Source organism: Manis pentadactyla, chromosome 4 (genome assembly GCF_030020395.1).
Source record: "Manis pentadactyla isolate mManPen7 chromosome 4, mManPen7.hap1, whole genome shotgun sequence".
NCBI lineage: Eukaryota > Metazoa > Chordata > Mammalia > Pholidota > Manidae > Manis > Manis pentadactyla.
This window is the reverse complement of record NC_080022.1, coordinates 65,238,623-65,260,402: the sequence shown is the minus strand read 5'-3', so window position 1 is coordinate 65,260,402 and position 21,780 is coordinate 65,238,623. Positions and strand designations below refer to the sequence as shown.

At 41.4% G+C, this 21,780-nt stretch overlaps 1 protein-coding gene across 2 annotated transcripts in view; it reads right to left on the bottom strand.

The window, feature by feature from the left end:
* AK5 (adenylate kinase 5) overlaps nucleotides 1–21,780 on the bottom strand; it is a 228,262-nt gene that overhangs the window by 52,373 nt on the left and 154,109 nt on the right. For both annotated transcript variants that reach the window (XM_036890337.2, XM_036890336.2), the window contains exons 9-10: nucleotides 5,764–5,806; nucleotides 1,544–1,588 (exon numbers count right to left, since the gene is read on the bottom strand). In XM_036890337.2, coding sequence (XP_036746232.1) covers nucleotides 1,544–1,588; nucleotides 5,764–5,806 — 88 coding nt within the window. The remainder of the gene's footprint in view (nucleotides 1–1,543; nucleotides 1,589–5,763; nucleotides 5,807–21,780) is intronic.

Below are 21,780 nucleotides of genomic sequence, written 5' to 3'. Positions count from 1 at the left end.
GAATTTTCTTTGAAATGATGATGCTGGGTTTCTCTTTCTTAAGTAGAAATAGTGTGCTGTTACTTTCTGCAAAGAATGTAAAATAAGTGTGGCACGAGTCCATTCAGTTTCCATGGCTAAGGTTGACTAGAGGCAAGCCAGTCAGGCTGGGCTTAAGACATGCTGTTTCTCTGGGTGGAATTCTTCCTCCTCTTACCACCTCCCATTAACCCCTTCAGTCACTCCATCTCTTCCTTTAGTTCCCTGCTTAAATGTCACTTCCACAGAGAGGCCCTCCCTGATTGCCCTACAGTAATCACCCACCTCATCTCAAACACTCGACCCAGGTTGTTCTGTTTCAGCAGTTTATTGCCTTTTTAACAACAAAGCATTTGGTGGATGTTGGATGTGGGAGACAGTCCAGAATTATAGCCCACATAACTGAGTGGTGGTGGTGGTGGTGGTGGTAGGGGTCTAGGAAAGGGAACAACATTCGTGGTCTCCTTTCTGCCACCAATTGGTTGACTAACCTTGATCAAGCCCTTTAAATTCTCTGAGACTCAGTTTCCTCATCTGACAATGAGGGAGAGTTACTGTGATATTTCTAAAGAAGCATCCTGACTTTAGGGTGCAAGATTCTAAGTTTATCCCATGGTATTTCTAGGGTGTTGATAACCATTCTTTTTCCCACTCATGGAGGAGGTGTGGACCTCTTCTTTATTTCTGAGTATAAACAGATATTTTCTGAAAAATGCAAAGATAGGTTTATTCACTTTTCTGTAGACTTGAATAATAAGAGGGAAAAGTACTAAGTTTTAGGAGGTACCTGACAGTATTTTGTACTCTTCTGTGCAATTTTAACTGTTGCATAACTACTCCCATTGATTTCCATGAAATCATGGCTCTCACACTCATTAGCTATGTGACCTTGGACAAATGCCTTAATCTTTGTAAAATTCAGTGTCCTCATTTGTGTAAGAGATATGTAATAGAGATAGATGACCAACCTATAGGATTTTGGAAGGATTAGATGAGATAATCTGGAGCACAGGAGGTGCTCAGAAAATGCTGGTTAACCCCAAATGAATTTTCTCCAACAACTAATTTACCAATGACTCTCATAGTACTAGGGCATAACACAAATAAGATTGTTTTCACTGTTAACTATATGGAATGTAGGGTATGGTTATTAAGGTCTATTTGGATACATCACTGACATATTTAGCTTAGGAGGGGAAGGTCATGGCTCAAACAGAAAATGTGTGAGTTGGCTTTAACATACAGCATTCTCTTACTCATGGGACTATAATATATTTTATTATTGTAGAGCTGAACTCAGGAGTTTGATGTTCCTGAGTCCTACTTTGTCTATGCTGAAAATACGCAAAGCCAAAAGCAACATAAAACTGTGTAGATGAAAGCAACAATCTGGAAGCCTCTGGGTGTTATATTAACCAAAAAGAGGCATGACTTCAGAACAGGGTGAGAAATGAATATTCTTTTTTTTCCTACCAAGTTGTTATTATTAGCAATTGCATTAGAAAATCTGAGGGTTGTTACTTACCAATCATGAAAATAATTTTACATTTCCTCAGGTCTTCCATGGAACCTTTAAAGTAAGAATAATTTATGTTACTTGCAAGAAATGCTGTGTTGAAACCCTGGTTTTACTCAGATTGTATAACAACCAAAATCTTGTAGTTTTATTTGATAAAAGCTTGAAGTTGAGTAAATATGTTTATAGACCATAATTAATAGGCACCAATGATCATATTTCACCTTATTCCCAGACCCAGGTAACATGTTTTATTTTAACACGGACTATGAATTTTAGGTAGAAAAACCAATAAACATTAAACAGTATGAATTACAAAGAAAGATTATTTTAAAAATTATTTCAAAATTATCCTAAGTGTCTCAGTTTTGTTTTATTTCACATTTGCTAATCTTTCTTTTAATAAAGAAGTGTTAAAAAACAAGGAGGGAGTCTGGAAGACACTATTTTAAAAAATAGTTCTTATTTACAGAAAATAATGCTATTTTCCATGTAAGGTATCAACATAAAATTTCCTTTTAAGATGAATGTATTTAAATAATAACAGTGAGTCCATTTAGAGAAATATTTTAGTAAGTAATATACAGTATAGGAAGTATAGTGATGAAATAAAAATCACAAAGGTGGCAAAGTGAGGACTGAATTTTGGGAACCACTGCTTTAAGGCAAAGAAATGACTGGTATTTTTGGTGAAGTGTGAAACCCTCTGGTTTGTGGAGTCCTAAAAGATCTCGTGGTAGAGCAGGAAGCCCCCAGGGACAGGTGGACAAAAGCTGCATTTTTGGTCCTGTTGTCACCTGACTTGACCTAGGCAAGTGGCTTCCTCTCCTGGGACCTCAGTTTCTCCATTTATAAAATAAAGTTGTTGGACCCAATGATCTCTGTTGTCTTTTGGTTCAAATACCTATGATTCTGTGGTTCCTGTAAATAAATGGGCTCATGAGAAAATGACCCTCTTTGTCCCTTGGCCAAAATTAGGATTCTATTATTGCTGCATGTTAAAATGTCTTTCTAAAGTAAACCAAAATTGTAAAAGACCTTGGGTGAGAGGTCACCAAAGAAAAGAGCACAGCAAACGCTTGCATCGGGAATGGTTCTGTGAGCTCAGGGTCTCTGGGCTCAGAAAATGCCAGTGGATAGTTCTTGAGTCTGGAAGCAGAGAATCCCCCAACCAAAAATAAGAGTTTAGAGAAAGGACCTGAGACAGAGGACAGAGCAGTCCCACCCAAGCCTGTTTCTGAGAGGGACAGAGACAAGTAATTCCCCCCTGCTTTGAGGCCACAGAGCTTCATCTATGAAGAGTAGACTCTACATGGGTTCAGGGGTTGCACACGCTATCACAGCATGGGCGTCCACAGGCTGCCAACTCAACTCTGCCAGGCAGGGTCAGGCTTCTGCCCTGGAGGAAAAGTGTCAGGGCAGGTCAAGAGCACAGTTATAAGTTAGTTCATGCTGCTCTGAAGTTCACAGTGGGAATGTGTAGAAGCCACTTAGGGAGCACTGCTCCAACCCAGAGGTCATCCTGAACAAATGAGAATCGTGCAAAGCTTAAGAAGCAGGCCCTCGGAGGGGCGGAGAATCTTACCATGTTTGAGTCCAACCTCAGACTGGCTTACATCTGAGCATCTGAGTCTAACACCCACAGGCGGGTGGAAGGGGTGGTAGGCTGATTCCACAAACAAAAACTTCCAGAAAGGGTTCTTTGATGTACTTAGGCAAAGGCCAGGCAAAAATTCTAAACCAGTCAGGTGGGTGGGTGTGGAGTGTCGTGTACTCTGGCAAACAGGAGCTAACGTTCAAGGTCAAGTTTTTAGAGCACCATGCTGGACACACAAGATACATCTGAGGCTGGATGCTTCCCTCAGCTGAACACATGAGGCTGCTCATAGAGTAAATGAAGATAATTTCAAATCCTTTATTATTCTTGTTAACTTCTATGCTAAGACAGGTACTTGTCAAACTTCAAGATACTCTGAATAGATAGTAATATAATGTAGGATCTTGTGATTTTTCACTTCATGAGAATTTGCATAAAGTTTTAAAGTGAAGACATAGAATTCAAAGGTACTTGGTGTTTTCTGGTGGCCCCTGGGATGTGCAATCCTGATCATGGGTTGTGGAGCTTTGGAGCAGTCCTCTGAGTGGGGAAGTCCTGGGAGAGGAGCAGGGCGGGACTGGATGGAGTCAGCCCAAGTTCCTAGTCTAGGTGGAGCTCTGGGCTCTTTTCTGGGGTCTGAAAGTGGTGCTTTTGCTCATCCTGTGGGTGTGCGTTGACTAAACTGATGGGTGGAATGTGATTACCTGGAGAGTGGTAGAAGGTTTTAATTTTCCATCTTGTTGACAAATTTGCAATTTTTACACTTAAAAAGAACTGACAGGACTCTGACTAATACTTCATATTTCATGTAGATGTAAATACTTTTGCAAGTTAGATCATTCTCCAACAATTATAAAACCTAATTGTAGTAAATGGGGTGTTTCATCTACATACACAATGCTACATTTATGCAGGAATCCACTGTTGGCTGAGCAAAAGGCCCAACTCTATCAGAAAGAGAGAATGCAACATGAAGAACTGGGTTGGGGATAGTAGGGAAAGGAGACAGAGGAGAAGGAGCTGGAAGCAGAAGAAAGAAGTGAATCTGGGGTCTTTGGAACCATTTGTTTTTTACAGCAAAGGATGAATTTTTTTTTTTAATAAAAGAAATGCTCCAGTCTCTATACAGAGTAGCCCATGGTGACTGGAAAAATTCTGTTATCTGGAGCTTTCTTATTAAGGCAGATACATTGGTGCTCTTAACATGTGGGACTAGATGGTCATCCCATGTTCCCAGACTTCCAGTTTACTTTTATGAGGCTAAGCAAATTTTGATCTACTTGGATCCAAGACAATGACTGTGGTTATTATTATTATTATTATTATTATTACTATTTTATGGTACGGTTGTATCCTATTCCAGTTTTAAAAAAGTTATTAAAAAATTAATGATGGTACATTCATACAGTGTAGACATTACAAATTAAATTTGTAAAGGGGTTTTAATGACATGGGAACATGTTTATGTTATGATTGCACAAAAAATTGGAGATAATATTTGTATATATACATGTAATCTCAAACTATGTAAAAATAGGTATATAGCCAACACACTGGAATAAAATATTCTAGAATGTTAACCATGATTATTTAGAGGTTATAAGGTTTTAGATGGCTCTTATTTTCTACCTTAAAAAAATTTCCACAATGAATATGTGTTAAATTTACAATCAGGAAAAAAGGAAACTTTATTAGGCAGTCAATCGATTCCTGTGCAGTTGGGACTGAGTTGATCACTTGCACTTGGCTCATGTCTCTGTGCCTTTCCCCATGAGTCACCATGGTATGAGCTGGTGACTGAAATTTTCACGTACTGCTATTGCCATCATCACCAAGTGACACTTTATCTACTACCTCATACTCATGGCTCGGTGCAGGATTAGAGCTGGGGTTATTCAGAAGCCAAATAACTTACTTGTATGTGCTCACAGTCCATACAAACATACTTCCATGGACTGTAATTATAACAACATTTATTACACAGCAAAAATGTCAGAAGGTATTTTGCCTAGGTCAGTCATGAACCTTATGTTTTTTTGGACCATCTCAAATTCACATGATTTTATCTATTTTCTGTTCCATGTGTAGCTGATTATGGCTGAATTTTTTTAGTTTTTGCAAGACTTTTAACAAGACAAAAATTATAAAGCAATATAATTTGGGTGTTTCTTAGGTTGTGTCCCAGTGGTATACTGCAGAATAGTAACTACTATGCAGGAGAAACTTTTGTGTTCCAGGAAATTTGAAGAATGTTGCATTAAAGTTAGCCAGCTCCCTTTACTGCAGGACTAGTGAGAGCCTTGTTGTGCTATTTACCCAGCAACTCTCCCTGAGGGGATTGAGTATTAAGTGTTTCCCACACATATTCTGCCAGAGCATTCTCTTTTCACTGGGCATCTTGGGGGTCATGTTCTCTGGAAAGTGAGGCACTGCCTCTCTTAGTCAGGCATCTCTTTGGTTTTTCACTGGACCAAGAGGGCAGGGATCCAGAGAGTTCCAATCCTGATCGTGGTTCCCGGCTAAGGGAAAAGGACATGTTGTTGGGAGTTCACTATCCCTTAGTGAGAGTTTAGTAAAAAAGACATGCTCAAAGCTACTAAAATAACTGGTCTGATCGGCAAAGGAAACTTACCTCCCACAGTGTCCTCTCCAAATATATTTAACTGGTCATCACCCTGTTCATAAACAAATCAAAACATTAGGTGATAATACTGAGAGGTATGGTGCTAAACTTCTTGCCAACATTAACACACTTAACCTTCCGTACAACTACGTGGAGACATTATTACCATCTACCTTTTACAGATGAAGAAACTGAGAATTTGAGAAGTTGCCCAAGGTCACATGGTAGTGAGGGATAAAGCCAAGATTTAAACTTGGGCTGTCAGTCCCCAGAGTTCATGTTTTTCTTAACTGGTATAATAATCTGCCTCATTTTCTTGGTGCATCACCTACCTGTGGTCCAGAAAAGCTTATATCAAGGAGACAAAATCCAAAGCTCACTGACAGGTATAATCACAGCTATTTTCCAAACAACTCCATAATTAAAGCTGGGCTTGGCAAGCTTTCTTAAAGGGTCACATAGTCAATATTTTAAGCATTGTGAGCCATATGGTCTCTGTTGCAACTTAACTCCTGACTCTAGTTTGCCAAGGCCTGAAAAACTAAAGCATGAAATAAAGGAAGTTGGAATGATCAGTTTTGACTGATGCCTGCCTTTAAAATTTTCATTTTATTTTTTAATCAAACAGTTGCTCCATCTTCCTTACACAACAACCCATTGGGAAAAATTCAGAAAGAATATTTATAAAAAGGCATTTGGTGAGAATTCTCATTTCCACCTATGTCTCTATGCATCCCATTTTCCCACTCCCTCATCCCTTATAGGTGACCACTCCCAGAAGTTTTTTTGGTATCTTTCAAGTTAAATAAATACCAACATCTAGATAGCTATGGATATACTTGAATATAAATATACACTCTTATTACCTACATTTGTATACAGAAAGAGGCGTACTTACATTACACCTGCATATGGGTTTATAATATGCACTCTGGTCTATAGTACACTGTCCTTCCCCTTGCTTGTTCACTTAGCAATATATCATGGAGAACTTTCCACATCAGTACAGAATGTTCTTGATTGTATGGGACTTTACTGTACGGAAGGTGCCATGGTTGTATTGTTTTTAACTAGGCCTTTATTAGTGGACTACTTAGTTGCTTCCAACCTTGGACTACTTTGAAAAAAGTAACACAGTGAATAAACTCATATAAATGTCATTTCATACACATATGCTTGTTGGATAAATTCTCAGAGAGGGGGCTGTGTGGTCAAAGAGTAAATGTATTTGTAATTTTGATAGATTTTTCCAAAAAGTTCACAGAGGTCGTGCCATTTTGCAGGGACAGCCTTTGCCTCTAACTGGCTTTGATGCAGGAGTCAGTAAAAGGAGGTTGCCTGGTTGCATTAACACTCCCTTGGGTCAGCTGCCCTGAAAGCACTTCATTTGAAAACAGAGCCTTGCTATCCTCTTTTAGAACATGTGTCTTCAGGACAACTTAACTGTTGGTCTCCTTAGATTTGCCTGTGAGTCCAGAGCTGTTCCAGGTGAGAGAAGAGTTTTTAATGTAGTGGTCAGTCAGGGACACATTTACATTAGTTAACTCCCTTCCATGAATAGAAAACTGCTCAAATTCCTCAGTGAGCCTCCCCCAGTTTCTCTTGTTGAATTCATTGTACTTTGGAGCTGAGAGTATGGGGATTATCCAGTTCAACACTAACCCCTCTCCCATTTTGCAGATGAGGAAACTGATGGTTAGAGAGGTCAGGTGAGGTGCCTAAGGTCATGTTATCATGCCCTTGGTGAGGTCAGGGTTGGGGTGAGAACATCTACCATGCAGTACGGGTCCGATCAGGTGAGCCAGTGCAGAGGATCTGTTACTGTCCTGCCGCTCACCCATCCCTGAGTTGCTGTGAAGGGCTCACAGTAGTCTGGCCCCCTCCTGAAGCTGGGTGACCATGGTAGAAGTTGTAGCGATCCTGTCCAGGTCAGGCTGAAGCTAATACCCAGTCAGCCCAGACCACACATTTTCTCAGCTCCCAACCCTGCCTGCCCCATGGCTCTCCTGGTGCCCTAAGACCACTCCCCAGTAACACATGGCAAAGAATCCCTGCTGGGGGCTTGCTTCTAGGGAAGCAGATCTGAGACAGGGACCTATTTGAAGCAACTAATATATCTGCCTAAGATGCAGCTATATAAGAAGAGGCTCAATCGCCTTTTCTGGAGAAAGATTGTTTGATCACACTCTGCTTATTGTCAAATAGCTATTGAATATATCCAGAGAGTGTTAAGAGGAAACCACTGAGTCCTCTCCCTCAATTTTCAGTATTATTGTTGAGTTATCAGACTTACACTCACCTTACAGGCTAAACTATATCAGATCTTTCTTATATCTGGTCCTCATGTTTTGGGAGTTTGATCAGGATTAATCTGAATCTATAAACAATGCATCATGTTATAAAAGGGCTTATCTGACCCCTATTTGGCTGAGTTGTTTTTATCCATAGCTCTTATTCACAGCCTTCTATTCTGTTTGCCCAAATACTTCCCATAAGCCCCAGCTTTACCTCCATGAATGCACTGATAGTGAACAGGTTTCTGCAGCACAGACACAACCATTATCAGCTCTCTGCCAGGAGTGCGGCTCACTGCATTCACTGGCTCAAGAGCTCAGGGGAACAGGATGTTTGATTGGAGGGTATGATTTGCCAGTGATGCTCAACAAGCTTCATGATTCCCATATGAATCTTTTGTAAATAAAATTAACCTGTCATCTTATACCTTACACACACACACACACACACACACACACACACACACACACACACACACACCCCTATAAGACATGGACATTTCTGGTTTTGGTGAAAAAGACGCCATACAGCCCTTGGAGGCCTTAAATTGTGCCATGTTCTTTCCCAAAGCAAGGTATGTTCTGCGTGAAAGGAGGCATTCATTTCAGAATATTAGGTATATCAGGAGCAAAATGTTATATTGGCTTATTCGAGAACAATCTGATAAGGTGTTTATATCCAGTTGCATTGTAACTGCATGTCCAGTGAGGCAAACTTTGAGAAAACACAACCCATTAATTACCAAGTCCCCCACTGTGTGCCTGCGGGTGCTCCTTTCTGTTACAGCCTTTTCCTGTATTGCTGCCCCACTCTGTCCCTGTGTTCCCTGTAAGTCTCCATGGCAGGGTCAGGCTTCATGGGCACCGTGAGACAGACGTGACTTTCCACAGTATTAAAACTAGGTTTTGGGAGGCATGAAGTGGGATATCAATTTTGAACAAACTGATGAGGAGAGAGAGTACAGATATAGGTATGGATTTAAGTAAGGCCATTTATGACTCGCGAGCATGGTGCTGAGATACAGCCTGCAGCACAGTTAGTGCCGGCAGGGTGGTAAAAACTGCAGTGAAACCATGAACACAGAAACCAAATTCAGGCCGTCACAACTTTCTGTGTTATACATTGGGTAACATGTTGGTAACTGATGAGGAGAAATTTAGACTCCTGTTGAAGTGACACATTTAGAACCTCCCGATAGATCCGTGGCTTTAGGGGAGACTGAATTTGGACTGCAGGTTTGTTTGGTGCCTCTCGCTCATTCTCTGGTCAGGACAGAACCACAAGGAGAACAAAAACAACTTGCATCCAACTTTCCTTCCCTGTGTGAATGTATAAGCCAGAAACTGCTTGTGCAAGGCTGGATTCTGGTATTATCTGTAGGAGGAGCAGCTAATTGGTGTGTGTATGTGTTTTCCTTTAGGATCAGAGTTCCTATTATACTTGAAGATGTGGATGCCTTGACACTGCCAATTCCTTAAATTATTACATTTTTGGTGAGAGAGATAAAAATGGAACTGCATAGCTTTAAAGACAGTTTCACCAGTCCTAAGGAATCATGGTCTTCAGTCTGTTTGCACTGCACCCTGTGTGCGCTCCTGGTCACGGGGCCGGTTTCATGCAACAGTGTCACAAACAGATCACATCATGACATGAAGCTGACATTTAAATAGTGCTTCATTGCTCTGGAGGTGTTTCCGCAGATATGATCCCACTGGATCTTTGCTGTGACCCTGTGGGTGAGGAATGATGTCACCACGGTTCTGTGGTGCCCCTGGATGGGTTTGTGCCTGGGCCTTCACAGCTGCCCAGGGCTGCCCAGCTTACCAACCCAGCTTCCTCATCAGCACCCCCTTCCTGCTATCGGAGGTGGGGCCATGGGGTCAGAAACTCTGACTGCCCCTCCTTAAGTAGACAGTGTTGATTTTAAATGTCCTTTGGGGGACCATGAAATGAAAGCTCTCCTGGGAAGGAGAGAGAAGTACTGATCATTTTGGGGGTGTCTTCCTAGTTCCTGTTTCTCTTAAATAGAGTGTGAGTTTCCTGGTACAAAAATGGGTATAGCTTCAAATGGGATTATGAGAAAGGGGCTTTACTTAACAAAATGTCACAGCTAAGATTCATTTCCTGCCCTAAAATTCACAAATGCTTCAAAGAAATGACTATTTTCTTCTTCTGACATGGAGCACAGATATCAACTACAAATTCTTAAAAATTGGATTTCACAGATTCCCTAGTTTCTGAGACAATGTGAGGAGCAGTCTTTTCTAATTTTTCCTTACCTCAACTAGTGTTAAGCAGATGACTCAAACTCTGGAAGAATCATAAACCATGAAATGCTAGCACAGGAAGATTTTCCTAGGTTTCTATTTAAATCAGTCTAACGAGTCATCTCTGGTTACAAGAAGCAGCAGCAGGAAGTGGGGGTGGTTGAGGCACACAGTGCTCTGCGGTTCTGGGGAGGGTTCATCTTCATTGAGAAGCTAAATCTCAATAGGAATAAATGATAATTAACAAAGAACAATGAAAACAATACCAGGCTACTTCCCCATACTGGAACCTGAGAATGACAATTTTGGATTCTTTCCTTCTGCCTGCTAAAAAACAAAAACATCAAAACACCTTGCATACACAGTTTTAAAAATGGTTATCAGAACTGCTACTTGGGTAGCATTTTGAGTGTCTTCAACGGGTGTGATCTCATCTGATCCTTGGCGAAACACTAGGAGGTAGACAAGTTTGAGCTCCCATTGCTCCGATGAGAAAACTCAGGCTCAGAAAGCTTGCGTGACCTGTGCAGGATGGCCCAGCTCGTGGATTTCCGGATTCCCTACCCTGTGTTCTGAGGCCTCTCCTGCTGCCCCCCAGGTGGAGCATATGACCCACCTGTGTACAAAGCACAGGAGGACAGAGGGTAATGAGCAACTGCCCTGCACAGGTGCCATGAGCACTCATGGCGTCGTGTGAATTGAAATGAAGATAGATTCATTTGCTAAGAGAGGGGCTGAAGCTGGATCATGCTTATCAAAGTGATTTGGAAGAGAAACTCTCGAGGTTTTTTGGTAAGCTGTGAATGAAATTTTGAAATTCTGAATATTCAGCAGGAGAATACTGGAAAATGGAAACATAGCTACATTTTATGAGCAGGAAGAAGGGAGACTGAGACTGGTCCTTGAGAAATGTTTGGGGTGTTTACAGTTCTTTTCTAAAGCACGTTTTCATTTAAAGTAATGGGCAATCTGGAAAAAAAGAGAGCAGGAGTGGTATGTAATTTAGTTACACTCAAGATTTATTTTGCAGCAAGTCCCATTTCTCTTCCACTGAAGTACACACAGTTAGAGGTCTGCTTGCTGTGGAAGTCCTTGTATAATTGAGTAAACAGCAATGAAAAAAATACAGGGGATGTTCGACTAACCTTTATCCAGTGTTGTAAAATTGCAGGTTCCCTACATGAACTGCTTTAAACAGTGGTTTACAGGTCTAGTCCCCTAGAGAGAATGGGATTTTTCTTATTTTATGTATAAATTGAAATGTTGGTGTCTGTAATAAGAAATTTTAAAGAGAAAAGTTTTTCCTGATGTCCTCCTGTAACTTCCCGTTTTCACTCGCTGCCAGAGCACCACGCAGGAGAAACTCTCACCCTGTCTTCATGTGCCCAACGCAGCACCATTGCTAAGCAGGGCTTGTAGGCTGGAGCTGTAAAGGAGGACGCAAAGTTCCCATTCTGACTTCCTCTCACCTAAAATTAGTGTTGGCCAGTAAGTCACATCTGACGAGAGTCTTACAGAGGAGAGTTATTTAGCCTTTCCCTCTTTTCCCCGACTCCCTGTAAACAGGGATAAAACAGCCAAGCTGAGCTTCCACCACAGGGAACCAGAGCATGCTGGCCTGCCCCTAGCACTCCTGTTAGGTGTTATAAGAATATACACTCCTTTTAAGATAACTCTCGGCGAAATGGTAAATCTGGCTAATTATTAGAATAAAACACACTCTCTGCGTGTACATGTGTTTCTCAGGGAGAAGAATATGGCCCAGAGGCGTCATCCTTTGTTCACCATCATCCTTTAGAAGGAAGTGAGATTGGGGCAAGGCCTGACCGATGGGTGAAGGGAGGAAGCGGAGGGCTCAAAGGGCTGGCAAGTCCTTCTCCGCTCCTCTTCTTCTGAGCTCTCGGCTCATCCTGGGTGCTTTCTCTGCTGGCGCGATCACAGATGCAACAAACAGCTCTCGGAGGACCACCCCTAAATCAGCAGTCCAGCTCTGACATTGCCTTCCTTTTCTCACTTCCATTATTCCCCAACGTGAATGTCTGTTGTCAACGCCCTGAGCTCAAGAGTAAGGCTGAGTGGCGAGTAGGAGAGGGTTAGTCAGTGGCCGAGGTGCACAGAGCAAAGGAGGGAGAAAAAAGCCAACATCCAGGTTGGGGCTGTGAATCAGAGGCAGGTCAAGAAGTATCTTTCCCACTAGGAACAATCAGCAGACCGTAGAGTCTGGAAGTCTCAGGAGGGGCCCAGGAGGACAGAGATGGCTCAACAGTTGCTACTACAGCTGCTATCTACAACTTTTATAAAGCTCATGCTAGTTTCCCCAAACTGGTTAAGATAAACTCTACATGAGATAAATCAATCTATTAATTTTCCAGAACTTGATCTGTTTAATTTGTCCTCTGGACCCCTGCTTTTTATGTTTGCCCAGTCGGGAGCCTTCCCCTTAGCCCTTAGTTTACAGTCTGCCTGTCTCTCCATCTCTTCTCCTCCCTGAGCCTTCTCCCATCACTGCTCCATCAGTGAACTCCCAGTGAGTTGGTAATTTTTCCCAGAGCATGTGTGAGTGGTAATGACAGCAATGAGGGTGGGTAACATTTTTGGAGCACTTACCATGTGTAGGGCACACAGTGCTGAGCACTTGACGTGGATGATCACATTTGACGGAGTTGTCATTTAACTTCCTATGTGGAGGATTCACTCACCATAACCCCCTCAATGATAGGGCTGTCTTTTATCTTTTTGTACCCCAATGACTGAGGTAGAGCTGTACTAAGAAAGATTTGTAAGTGATTAATACAATAACAAGAGTTCTTTTCAAAATATGGTAAAAATAGTTCTTTTCAAGATATGGTAAAAAATGATAAGATGCATTGAGTAGAATTTTCCAGAAGGAAGAAGGGCAGATGTACTATAAAGAAGAAAGATTTAAATGTCTAAGATCCCTAACCGTCCAACCCTGGAAGGGTTGATTTGGAATGTGGAGAGCCCCAGCACCAGAAGTATTCAAACAGAGGCTATCTGCCTATGAAGAGACTCTCAGAGCTCCTAAGAGGTTAGACTAGATGCTGTGTAAAGAAGCTTCCAATGGTGAGATTCTACTGTTCATTCAACAACTCTAGAAATACTTGTTGAGTCTCTGTGACAGAGAGAATAACGGCCCCTCAGAGATGTCCACGTCCTAATCCCTGGAACCTATAAATGTTACCTGACATAGCAAAAGTGACTTCCAGATGTGGTTACATTCAGGCTCATCCTGATAATATGGGTGCACCCAATGCAATCACAAGGATTCTCACACAAGAGAGGCTGGAGGCTCAGAGTCAGAGAAGATGTGATGGCAGAAGCAGAGGTCAGAGCAACGCCATTGCTGGAAGAGGGTTCAAGCCAAGGGATGTGGGTGGCCTCTGGAAGCAGGGAAAGGGAAGGAAATGGATTCTCCCCCACAGCCTCCAGAATCAATGAGATCTTGCTGGCACCTTGATTTTAGCCCAGTGAAACCCATTTGGATTTTTGACCTCTGGAACTCTAAGATAATAAATTTTTGTTATTTTCATTCACAAAGTTCATGGTAGCTTGTTATAGCAACAATAGGAAATTAATGCAAGTTCCTTCTATATACTAAGAACTGTCCTAGATGTAGCAGTGAACAGTTTTGATTCACTAACTCAATAGGTATTTAAGTGTCTGCAAAACAAAGGGTTGCAAATGATTTTTATCCCTGGAAACTTTTATTCAAACAGAACCTCATATGGAAGTCCAACATCTAAAATAGAGAAGGTGGAGCTACTACTGGTGGAGGCGGAATAGGAGGTTCCAGAACCCTGCCAGGGACACATCCCTTCTGCCCTCTTCCCCTACCCCCTCTGGCAGATATTTGTAGATGCCTATCCAATAGCCCACCTTTCTTGCAGGCAGAGCCACCTCCATCTTTGGACACTGAAGATAACAGATCCTTGCTTGCCTGTCTTCTGCATTACAGGCAGGGCCTTGTGGCCAAATCTGGGCCAAGAAGATGTGAAAAAAAATATTTTGTGGGGCTTAAGAGGACAGATTTCCTCCCTATTAAAAGTAGAGAGGAACACACATGGTAGGAAACAGCCTCACTCACCCATTCTACTTTTGCAAATGGCTGTGTGAAGATGAGATGTTTGGAGCTACCTTCATGAACTTGTGACCTTGAAAGGAGGCACTACCCATACTCTAAGGAGGGCAGATGGGAAAGAGGGAAACAGTCTGGCTTTGTTTGACCCCCGTGGACCAACCCTGGAATCGTCTATCTCTGGACTGTGGTTAAGAGAGAGAAGGGCATTTTTTACTGTTTAAGCCAATTTTAGGTGGGTTACTTGCAGATGCAGGAAACTCATTAAACCCTGTGGAATTTATCCACAATTGCAGAATGCATTCTTGGGTGAAAAATGGTGCGTGTACATAGAATCTCATTTTTGCCTCTACTGTAAGGCACTTACCAGTAATCTAATAACTGAGTTATGAAAGGTTAAGAATGTTTAGAACCCAAACCTAAAATCAACATGTTTTAGAGCTTTTGGAGGACTCCAATTCGGTTTTCTAAGAATCTGGCAGCTGAACAAGGCCCAGCAATGTTCAGCTCTCCTACAGACTACAGCCATGTGCGAAAACTGGCAATATTACGGTTTTTAGGAAGTCAGCTTTGTTGATGCTCTCCTTGCTTTTTTGGTAAGTCACATTCACGTTATCTTCAGCATTACCAGTTTACATTGTTGTGGGTTATTTACCTAATGCTGCCCTGTGTTGTGATACTTCTTTGCATTGAGCGTCTCTGAGGACAGACTTTAAGATCTGCAAGTTTGATGGTATGCAGATGAGCCTCTGAACCACTCCAGCCTGTGAAATGTACATCTCTAACTGTCCCCGTGCTGGTGCAATAAAGGTCAGCGCTGTCACAGAGTTATTTTGTTGGGGCAAAAGTGTGAAGAAGTGAAGTAACTGAGCAAATGGAGACAATTTTAAAAAAGCATTATGCATTCTAAACCCAGAAATGGTGTTTGTATAATTTAATTACATTGGTTATAATATAATTTAATATCATAACAATAACTTCATTTATTGGGTATTATCTCATTTAATTTGCTCACCAAAGTAGTGAAGGAGGTGCTCTCATCCCCCCTATACATATCTGGAGTTATGTTTTAAGGATTATGGAATATGCCGGAGTCATGGAGCTAGATTCATACTCTAGTTAGGGTTGAAATTCAGCTCTGTCTGGTTCCAAAATCTGGGCACCAGCTTCTAAAAATATAGCTTGTAAATGTGCCATTAAAAAAGACAATGCAAAATTATGAAAACAAATGATCAGGATAGGCTTGTGTTTGTATCCATAAGGTGTTTTTTCCCCTGCAAATGCAAAAACTGTTTTGGAATTAACCCATATAGACTAAGCTATTTGTCAAAAAGTTATTTTATATTGAAAATAATTTTTACCTATGCGTAATGACCATACAGAACTACTTAAATAAGATTTCCAGTCCTGCACCTCAAATATATTTTGTCTCCCCTTTCTTGCATGCTGTAGGTCCTCAAGAGTTGTTGGCAAAGCAGAATATGATTTGTTGAGCTCCCGCCAGGCACTACAACAGATGTGTTCACAGATGTCTCATTGTCATGTGAATACTATCAGGTAGGCTGTACTATTCTCTATTTACAAGTACAAAATTTAAAGTTCTGAATATTGTAATTTATAGCTTTACCTGCTTTAAGGACTGGGAAAGGCATATAGGTGGTTAAAAAAACAAAGTTCTGATGTTTGTCCTTTTCTGTACCATTGTATCAAACAATCTGATGGATTAATGGTAATTGTGGCCTGAAATTTACATTCTTCCTTGCATTCATGCCCCTTACAATATCACTCTGCAGATCCTCTCTATTGAGAGGTGAGTTTTTTTTCCCCTTTTTGGGCCTGGACCAGTCTTGTGAACTGTTTCAGCCAACCGAAAGAGGAAGAGGTGATGATGTGCCAGTTTGGAAGCTACCCTTCAGCAACCTGGCTTACTCAATTGTAGGGCTGGTTAAGCAAGTCTGAAATCTATAGGCTGGAAACTCTAGGGTAGGAGGTGATTGTGGACCATTGGCAGAATTCCCTCTTCCTCAGGGAAACCTTTGTCTTGCTCTTAAGACCTTTCAACTGATTGAATGAAGCCATATCATCAAGGAAAATCTCACTGTAAATTGGCATAGACACATGGAGAACAGTATGGAGGTTCCTCAAAACATTAAAAATAGAAATACCATATGACTGAATAATTCATATGGGGGTATTCATACAAAGAAAATGAAATTTCCATCTCAAAAAGATTTCTGCGCCTCCATGTTCACTGGAGTGTTATTTACAATAGCCAGGACATGGTAACAACCCAAATGTCTACAAATGGATGAATTGATAAAGAAAATGTGGTGTATATATATATATAGATATATTATTCAGCCATGATAAAGAAGGAAATTCTGCCATTTGTGACCACATGGATGGACCTTGAGGGCATCATGCTAAGTGAAATCAGTCAGATGGAGAAAGAAATACTGTATGACATCACTTATATGTGGAGTCTAAAAAAACAAACAAACTCATAGATACAGAGAACAGACTGACGGTTGTCAGGCATGGGGGATAGGGGGTTGGCAAAATGGGTGAAAGTGCTCAAAAAGTACAAACTTTTAGTTATGAGATAAGTAACTCATGGGGATATAATGTACAGCATGGTAACTATAGTTAACAATACTGCATTGTATCTTTGACAGATGCTAAGAGAGTAATTTTAAATGTTATCCCAAGAAAAATAATTTGTAACTATGTGTGGTGATGGATGTAAACTAGGCTTGTAATCATTTTGCAATAGATACATATCAAATCATTATGTTATGCATTTAAAATAAATACAATATTATATGTCAATCATCTCTCAATTAAAAAAGACAACCTCCTTTACATAAAATAAATAGATTATAGATATTAACCATATCTATAAAATACCTCCAGAGACTGGTGTTTGATTAAGTCGCTGGGTACTACAGCCTAGCCTAGCTGACACATAAAGTGACTGTCATACTGTTGATGTGCGTGAGCCCAGCCTTGCTCAGTGGAACTGCCCAACCACAGCCCTAGTGTCTCCCGAGAAATAATAAATGATGTTATCTCAAGTCACTAAGTTACAGGCAGTTTTCTAGCAAAAGTTAACTGATACATAGCACCTCTTATTTTGAAACAATATTTGAAAATCTTTTAGCCCAAGGACTTTGCCCTTTCTGTTTTGGCTCTCTGCTCTGATTTTCCAAGGCAATGCAGAAGACCACAAACAGGTTGTTTCTAGAGTGATTTAACTACATGCCTCTTGAAATATGGTGTCTTTGAAGGCCAGTCTTCTTATCTCCTCTTTGTTTAAAAATCTCAGTACAAAGTTCCACAGGAGGTAAAAGAGAGAAACATTTTACTATCTTTTGAAAAGCCCTTGGCAAAGAGTGCTTGGGAAATATTTAAAGGCACGATGACATCATATTGGAAAAGCACACATTCAACCCGCTACCAAAAAACAAACAGATGCAGAAGCCAAGGAAACCGGCTTGCTCTTTTCCACTTCTCAAAGTCTCTCAAACAGAATGCTGTGTAGGAAAAAGAAACAACTGCCAAAAACAGAAATAAAAGAAACTCAGGGAAGACAAACCTTTAAGAGGAGCTAAGTCCTTTAAAGCTGGGACATTCAAAATGGAGGGCTGGAATCCTGCTGCTGAAAGAAGGCAGTCCTTTCCCTGTAGACAGAAGCTGGAAGCTGCCTTCCTCTAAGGGATAGCTGCCATGTACAGTTCTACGGTTGTGCACTGTGCAAATAGTCTTGGTTAAGGAGCTGAGTGGGGACTGAATCCACTTATCAACTTGCGTGTCATCAAGGATGTGTGTGCCTAGAGATGTTTCTTTTTCTAATTTGCACAAAGACACCACATGGGCTAGCAGTGGCCCACCTTGAGGTGAAGTTTGATGGGTAATTTTTCCATTAAATATTCAGAATAGAAAAAAAAGGTAGTATGGGGGGGAACAAATGAGCATTTTATGGCTCTTGCAAATGCCACTTTTGTGGTCCCAGTGAGATGTTCCCCTCCACCCCAAATCCCAACCAAGCTCCTCTGTAAACATGCACTTTGTTTATAAGCCTGGCTCTTGCTATACCAACATGGCCTTGGACCAGTCTTCTAGCCCCACTTTGACCCAACTCCAGCATGTAAACCCCTCCTCTCTGCCTCCTTCCCTGATTCATAACTTAGGAACCACCATTCCTTTCCTACTTACACAATGATACTATTTCAAGGATTGGATGAAGTCTGAAGAGAAAGGGCAGGGTATAAAGTTGGGGTGTGCCTACTGTTTATGAAACTGCCCTCCCTTGGGAAAGGGGCAAAACTGGTCTTCTTAGACACATCTTATGAGTGATCTTCTTCCCCTGAATTTGTATGACATGAAACTTCAAAGGACAATGGGAATGGTCTAAAGGCTGGAATCAATCATTCTCATCAGTGCCTTTTTACATCTTTTCTGTATATGTACTAAAATTAAAGAATTAAAAGCCCTAAAGAGGAATAAATGTGGAGGGGACTATGCCATGGATTTGACACATTAGTATTTATTTTAGTAAAAAAATTACCATATGAAATGAAGTTGAAGGTACAAACTTCCAGTAATAAGTTAAATAAGTCCTGGGATGCATACATAGCATGGTGACTATAGTTTACAGTACTGTAGTATATGTTTGAAAGTTTCTAAGAGAGTAGATCTTAAAAGTTGTCATCCCAAGAAAAGAAAAGTTGTAACTATGTGTGGTGATGGACGTTGACTACTCTTAAGAGTGGTAATCATTTTGCAATAGATTCATATAGCACATCACTATGTAACTAGTATAGTGTTACATATCGATTCAATTATATCTCCGTAAAAAACTACCATGTGAGTAGGTAGTCCATAAAATAATTATTTTATGCTGAAACCATGTTTACCTTTAGCTACACGAAAGCACACGTGTATACTCCCAAAGCATTTTCCCTGTTCTGATTCTGTCACTACCAAGCACACAGAAACCTGCAGGGTGAAAAGAGGGGCACTCTTGTGAATATGTTCATAGAAACCCTGTAAGGGAGGAATCAGAAGCCCCCACTTTGCAAAAAAGGAAACTGAGGCCCAGGGTGGGGTGACACAATGGTCCCACATCACACTTCTGGCATGTGAGAGAGCCAATAACCTAAAACCAGGGGTGGTACCCCAAGACTCTCTGAGCTTTTCCCTACCTAGGAATGAACAAATGAGGAAATCTGGTATTATTTTTTGTGCAGGAATGTATTAGCACATATTCCAGTACAGTTACTATTTGTTACATGTCCATACAAGTCCGTGTCTAAGTTAATCTAGTCTTGCAGAACCCACTGTATTTTCTTTCAACATCTTGTATTTATGTAGTGCTTTACACAATGGAGAATGTTTCCATTTCTAACATCTGTAATGCAGTATGAGATGCTAGAAAAGGCACTGGACCTGTAGGAACCTGGGTGTGAGTACAAACTGCTGTGTGCTGTCAGTAATGTCAGTGAGGCTGTCATTCAGCACTGAGGGCCCGCTCCATCAGACACTGGTCTGGGCTGGCAAACAGGCATGTCCCTGTGCTCATGAGCTTCGCGTCTAGTTGGGGAGACAATATGAATTAGATAATCATGTAAGTAAATGTATATTAAATATGGATGAACACAAAATACAGGGTTCTAGGAAAATTAAAATAGGCTCTCTGATGTGGACTGGGGTGGGGGAGTGGGCTTTCGGTTGGCCAAGTGGGAAGGGAGAGGAGGGGAGTTGAGGAAAGACAAGTCTGTCCAGGAACAGCCCTCAACTGATGCAAAGCCCAGAAGAAGCACAGCTGCACCCTAGAGAAGCTAAAGACAAGCCAGCGCAGCTGGGTGCAGAGAGCAGGGGGGATCACACCAAGGCATCCCACAGGGCCTGGGGCCCCCAATGACAGTTCAGGTTTATCAGGAGCAATGGAAAGAAAGGCATCGAGGGCAACAGGCTGGAAACTGACGTGATCCATTCTGTGTTTGTATAAAGATTACAAACTTTATTATCTGGGAGCCCACTGGCCACCACAGAGGGTGCTGAGTGGGAAAGAAATGATCAAAATTATTTTGTAAACAGTAAATTGGTGTGCAAAGGTAGGGTGTTATTATTATATCCTTTGCTTCTTAGTATCACAAGGCTGGGTTATTTTTTATGTCTTTAGAAAAGTCACATCTCTTGTTTAAGGTAATAAGTTTGGGGTCAAATCCAGTGTTGGAACCTGTCCACTATTCCCACCTACTCTTCTGATACATGCTCCACTCCACCACCTTAAAAACAGAAATCTATCCAAGTGGCCCTTGGTGGAAGCTGGATATAAGCAAGCATTCCACAGAACACCTTGAGATGGAACCTGAGGCTCATGTGTTCCTAACCATGGCTGACAAGAAGCCTACCAGTTAGCATGGCATAGAGTGGGTCCACAGGACATGCTGGTTGAAATGAAAAGTGAAGTAATGCAAAGTGTTAGGAAGGCCTTGGGGAAAATAACTCACCAAACATAATACTATTTTTCTTTCTTTTAAAGAATGTTAAGCTCCAGAGCAACTACAGTACATTTCTTTCTTTTTTCTCACTTAATTGAACAGTTGCCATGGCAACTCAAGAACAGACTACTCATTGCCTTCAATGAATTGCAGATAACACATTTTTCATCTACTGAAAGTTGCAACAAGCTTTTAAAAAAGGTAATCTTGAGATGTTGTTTTTTCTTTTTCCTGGCCTGATATTAGTATTCTCTCTCCATGAGACCCTGAAGTGGCAGCATTTGCTTTCACGAACGAGAAAAATATGTCCTCGGGGTGAGCAGGTTTAGGAATTTCATCAGGATTCAGACCTGCCAGCCGGTCAACAGCATTCAACTACCACACTGTGCAGGTCAGGAGAGCAGGTGCAGAAGTGCAGAGAAGCAAACAGAAGAGGCACTCCTTCTCTCCAAGAGCACACCACAAAATTAGCACCCCGTTTCTAGTCAAAGAGCTCCCAGAGTCAGTCTTGAGAATTTAATCCTGGGGTTAGGATGGAAGGACCTGCACATCCTCTTTCCTTTGACCTCCTAAATCTCTTCATTCCCTCTGCTTCTGCCCTGGCCCCAGCAACATCACCTCTTTTTGCTCAAATTACTAAAATATCCTCCTACCTAGCTTCCCTGCAAACAGTCTCTACAATTAGTCCATTCTCCACATGGGTGGCAACAGCATATATATAAAAAGCAGATCTGATATTGTCTTCCTGCTGCAAGGCTGACAAGGAATTTCTCCCACCGCAGCACTGAACGCCCTTCTTGACCAGGGCTAGCCCAGCCCTCCAGGCTCCTCTGTGTCCCTGTCTGTTTCCACAAGCCCTCCT